We start from the raw sequence: 5,584 nt of genomic DNA on the forward strand, positions 1-5,584 counted from the left end.
GCTCCGCTCCAGGAGGCCAGGGAGCCGGCGCCCACCTCAGCGCCCCCACCGCGGCGACGCGGCTGCAGCCTCTCCAGCAGCCCCTGGGGAAGGGATGCTGGTCTGGCTGTCAGATGTGACAGGTCCCTGGGGAACTAGAGGGGCAGAGGGCCTGCGTCAGCCATGGAGGACACGGGGGACGTGTCTGGGAAGCATGAGGTGAGAAGGACACAAGGAAAGGACGGGGGGACGCAGAGCACTGCTGGCTCCGGGAGAGTCGGGGAAGGGGTCACACCACGCGGGCCGACACCGCAGGACCTTCGCCGGGTCCCTGAAGCCCACCCTGCACCCGGCAGCCAAGGGCGGAGGCGTGCAAATGTGCACACGCCTGGTGCCGCCCTAGGCTGCTCTTCACGGGGACTGAAACCACCGCCCCATCCAGCCCCGCCTGTGCGTCCCTGCCCACACTGCCCGCTCCGCTCTCGGCCGCAGCTGTGACCTGTCCCACCATCAGGCCTATCACCCGTGGCCTCTGGGGGGCGGCGAACATCACGCGGCTGCCGACCAGCAGGGCGCCACCTGTCTGTGCTCCAGGGCAGCCCTCGGTCCCTGTCACCTCGTCCTCCGGGTGGATCCCCGGCCCTGAGCCACGTTTAAGTCTGGAGCCGTGTTTATATCCTGCGCCCTCCCCGGGTGCCAATATGTTTTCCTAAAATACCATGTCCTACGCCCGAGGCTCTTGCCGTGAGAGAGGGGACGTGGGAAATAGGAACTGGGAGGGGGGTGGGGGGGCGTCGCGCGTGCGCGGGCGCGGCCTGGCTTCCGCACGCTGCGGGGAACCGGGCTCAGGACCAAGCACAGCACAGCGGACAGCAAGCACCGAAGGCGCCGGCGCGGCAGAAGCAGGAGCATCTGCAGAGAGCGACGCAAGTGGAGCCCTCAGCCACTCAGGGGCCCGCAGAGCCGACCTGCGGAGGCAGGAGCTGCAGGGTGACACCCCCACACCACAGCCGCCAGGGCTGCGTGGGGGTCTGCCCTTCGCTCCGTGAGCCTCCTGCCTCCAGACACTGCAGCTCTGTACCCCTTTTCAGAACGGTGACCCGAGGAGGAGGCAGTGTGGGGCCTGGGGTGGGGTCAGGACACCGGCCCTGTGGACAGAGGGCACAGGCCGCAGTGGCAGCCGCCTCCTCGCGGGTCTGCAGGGGCCTTGGGGCTCAGCTTGAAGCCGTGCCCCGGAAGGCAAGCCCAGTCACTTGGTGACACCGTCCTCACAGCTCAGTGATAAACGACGTGTGCTGAGGGGACAGGCTGCATCTCACAGAGGCTGGCAGGGTTCCGTTGCCATGACAACAGACAAGGCTCCATCGCTCGCTGGCCTATCGGACCCCACCTGGAACAGAAACCGCTCCTCCCTGTCCCCCAGCACCGCAGGCTGCTGCACCTCACGAGGGAGATGACAATCTGTCACCGACAGCACAGAGACGGTGGCAACTAACCCGCCACCAGGGGCCCGACTGTCCCTCGTGGTCCCCACCCCGGGGACAGGAGCGGGCGGTGTCCCAGGAGCCCATCTCCATTTCATCAACAGCCAGGGCTGAGGGGCCCCCGCGGAGCCCTGAACAGCCAGTGGAGCCCCCGTGGCCACGGCCGTGACACACCAGCTCACGATGGGAGGAGACAAAACGCGACGCAGACAGACAAGCCACGTGCCCCGCACCCATCTGCTGCGGGCGGCCTCGCGGGGGAAGGGCGGCAGGCCGAGGCACCGGGCGTGTCACTGACCTCATGCTCCGCGTGTCCCAGCCTCGGACGGCGGTGTCGCTGGCCGTGGCCACCTGGGTGCAGTTGTGATGCGGGCTCCAGCGTCCCGAGGTGAACCTCAGCTGCCCCTTGCCTTCCAGCGACGCCGAGCTGGCCAGCTGCGAGGGAGGGGGAGAAGGAAGTGCACCCGCAGGACAGAGCGGGCGTCACTGAGACCGTCGGGAGGGCGGCTGGGTTTCCGCCCTGAGAAAGTGTGAGCCTGCACTGAGGAAAACTGTAAGCCCAGCACAGCAGAGACAGACAGCGTATTAGTAACCGCCAGGAACAGGCTGCAAGGGTGTGACGAGAGGTCATCGGCTCCCACGCGAGAGAACAACAGGAAATAAACGCCTGGCTGCCCCCAAAGGCAGACAGAGAGCAAGTGGGTCCACAGGGTGCCCTCCAGGCAGAGGACACAGCTGGGCCTCATCACGTGTCTGAGCCCCCCGTCCCCCAAGTCTGTCACACGGAGGTGAATACACCTCAGCAGGTAATGGCCTGCTCCTCAGACACCCGCCTCCCGGAAGGGAGGGGCCAGGCTGGAGTCTGGGGAATGGCTCCCTCCTCATCTCACTTCCGCCCGCCCGCCCGCCCGCCCGCCAGGATTTCGCGCCCAAACCCATCACACTGGCCACATCCTCTTCCCATCGGGGTAGAGGGCCTGTCCACTCAGCGACTGAAGGCGGGGAGAGCGTGTGGCCGGCGTCTCTGCCCCGTCCCCCCGCACACAGCCCTGTCGCTCCATCACCTGGACACAGGCCTCGCAGAGGAGCATGCTGAGGGGGCCCAGGGCCGGCCGCAGGTCGGACAGAGGCCGAAGGGGGCTACACTGTCGCCAGGGCTGTGTGTGTCCTGTGACTCCCGGGTCACAGCCCCTCCTAGCGGTCATCGGGGGCTCATAGCTCAATGCAGGGCAAGCGTCCCGACGGGAGACAGACAGGCCTGCGACCCCCAAGGAGCTAGGGGCAGTGCAGGGGACTGGACTAGAAACAGGGAGACCCCGTCTCCTCTCTAGGGCAGTGGCGACACGTTCGGACAGGATGTCAGGATGACTCCTTCACTCTGTGACCACTCGGTGGCCGCCCGCCCAGCAGAGCCTGGCCCCTCCTGTGGGCCTGTCCACGCTCCCCTCCCAGCTCGCACTCAGCACCCCAGGCAGACGCCCTGGGCTCCTGCTGAGGGTGGCTCAGCCTCCAGCCACACGCCCAGCACAGCTCCTGGCCGGGCCCGGCTGGCGTCAGCTGTAGGTGACGGGCTCCTGAAACCCAGCCCCCCACCCCCCGGGGTATGGTTTCAACTGGGACACGTCTAAAAGCACTAGTACCCTTGGCACCCACTCTCCTCCCTCAAAGAGGCGTTCCTGCAGGTGCTGTGGCTCAGTGGTCAGCTTTGACCTATGAACCAGGAGGTCACAGTTCGATTCCCGGTCAGGGCACATGCCCTTCCTCTCTGAAATCAATGAAAACACTTTTCTAAAAAGGCGTTCCTGCCTCAGGCCCTAGCACCGAGCAGGCGACCCGCTGGGCTCCTCTGCGGGAGCTCCAGGTGGATGTGTGGCCGGGAGGGCACCGAGGCTCGCGGCACCTTGTGCCTTGGGCTGTGCCGCTCGCTGCACCCTGCAAGGAGCTATTTATCTCCAGAGCCAGTGAAGGCTGCTGGAGCCCAGAGATGAATGAGCACAGATCACAATGGGGGGGCACCCCCTCCGCCTTCACCAGGGCCGGGACCCCGCGGACCCGCCCCCAGGCCTCCCCTGGGCTCTCGCTAATGATTATAAATGGCAGGGAACCTCCCGTTTAATTGCAAAGGGTAATGATGCAGCCAGCCTGAGATGAGACTCACCACGCAGGGCAAGATCCTCCGACAATAAAAAACGGAGGAGCTGGGTGTGGAGACGCGGATCGATCGGGGGCTCAGTATTAAATGCCACGGCCCAGGGTCACAAAGTGAGGCTGACAGAGTGCTGACGCTGACAAAAGAGGGGCCGGAGGACTAAATTGGTCTCTGCAGAAAGTAAGTCACAGGCTAATCGCCCACCGCAGAGCGTGCTGCGAGGACGGGCGGAGCTGTGTGCAGTGGGGCCACGACCGCGGCAGGACTGAGGCCTGAGCCCTAAAACGTACAACTCCGCCCCTGGGCTCTGGGCTCCGCCTGCCGGGGGCTCCTCTCCGGGGTTGCACCCACACCTGCCAGACCAGCAGCGAGCTCGGCACCCACTGCCCCACGCCTCCACCAGGAGACCCTCCCTGCCCGTCCCCCAGCCTACAGGCCCCGGACCTCCCGTCCCCCAGCCTACAGGCCCCGGACCTCCCGTCCCCCAGCCTACAGGCCCCGGACCTCCCGTCCCCCAGCCTACAGGCTCCAGGCCTCCCGTCCCCCAGCCTACAGGCTCCAGACCTCCCTTCTCGAGTCTGCAGGTCCTGAGACACGGCGAGGGCTGGGGGCTCCAGGCCTCGTCCCGCAGCCTACAGGCTCCAGACCTCCCTTCTCGAGTCTGCAGGTCCTGAGACACGGCGAGGGCTGGGGGCCCCACACCCACGTGCACGAGAACAGCCCACGTGTCTGATGACCCAGCCTTGAGCTCTGCATGACGGAGCGAGAGGAGGTGAGCTGAAGGGCCCGGGTCTCGTCCAGCATCGTTTCCACACTCGGGGGACTAGGGAAGGGCTGCCTGCAATATGTTGTCAGCACCTGAGAGGTGACCTAGCCCAGCCCTAGGGACAGGCTCCTGAAACAGAGGGGATGCGGGTGGGCACCTCTCTGCCGCGCGCACAGATGTGATGAAGGGGCGGTTTGTCCATTCTCGGGGTCCGTGTCCATCTGTGCTCGGCCCGAGGCCCAACACCGAGCTGCTTTCACCTGATAGAGGCAATCGCTCAATACTCTGATCAATAACTCAATTCGCTCACTAACCACTTCATCATTAACGTAAAATCCTGAAGACATGAATCGAGAAGTATAAGTTTAGTCAAATCTCTCTCTCTCTAAAAATCAATAACCTTTAAAAATCCCGTTAAGAGATTAGAAGCGGGAAACAGCGTTTGTTACCTACCTGGGCCCGGCCGGAGCTCGCCTGCAGGTCCCACAGCAGAAGGTGGTTGTCCGCCAGGGAGATGACTCGCGTCCCGTCGCCCGTGGGCTCCCACACGACACTGAGGGGAGGGGCACGCGTGAGCACAAGGGACCCGAACCCAGCCCGCCTCCTGCCTGCGTCAGACAGACCGCAGCCCGGCCCTCGTGGGCGGGCGGATCGGGAACACGGGCGGCTCAGGGCGGCACCCCAACCTCCGCGCTGGGGGCGGACATGTGTCCTCCCCATCCACCTGCTGAGAGGACGCGGGGTTCTGGGGGATGAGGCGAGAGGAGGTGGTGAGGTGGGGCCCCCAATGAAGGCACCAGGGTTTCCAGTCAGCCGCACAGGAGGGAGGGAGAGAGGCAGAGGCATCAGCGATGACAGAGGACCTGGACCGGCTGCCTCCTGCGCGCCCCACGCTGGGGATCGAGCCCACACCCTGTCATGTGCCCTGACCGGGACTCGGCCTGTGACCTCCTGGTTCCTAGGTCGACCCCCACCCCGAGCCAGGCCGGCCGGGCTTCAGGTTTCTTCTTTTCGGAGGGGGCTCCGCCCAGGGAACGGCGGTGCCTGCGGCTCAGCAGGAGTGAGCACTGACACTGACCACGGGACGGGAAGGGGCCGTTGGCCGGGTGAGGGGTCGACCTGCAGGACCTGCGTCCCCAAGCCCCCCTCTGGTGGCCGTGGTCCAGGGCCCGCACGCAGCACCGGGTGGGGCAGACGTGGGTGAGG

The 5,584-nt window shown here is 65.6% G+C and overlaps 1 protein-coding gene across 1 annotated transcript in view; it reads right to left on the reverse strand.

The window, feature by feature from the left end:
* The window catches only part of TSSC1 (tumor suppressing subtransferable candidate 1), a 57,902-nt gene that overhangs the window by 2,849 nt on the left and 49,469 nt on the right, over window positions 1–5,584 (reverse strand). Inside the window, exons 4-6 of the mRNA XM_015561793.1 lie at window positions 4,832–4,931; window positions 3,622–3,748; window positions 1,762–1,898 (exon numbers count right to left, since the gene is read on the reverse strand). Of these exons, the coding sequence (XP_015417279.1) occupies window positions 1,762–1,898; window positions 3,622–3,748; window positions 4,832–4,931 (364 nt within the window). The remainder of the gene's footprint in view (window positions 1–1,761; window positions 1,899–3,621; window positions 3,749–4,831; window positions 4,932–5,584) is intronic.

The sequence above is a fragment of the Myotis davidii genome, unplaced genomic scaffold (assembly GCF_000327345.1).
Source record: "Myotis davidii unplaced genomic scaffold, ASM32734v1 scaffold1395, whole genome shotgun sequence".
NCBI lineage: Eukaryota > Metazoa > Chordata > Mammalia > Chiroptera > Vespertilionidae > Myotis > Myotis davidii.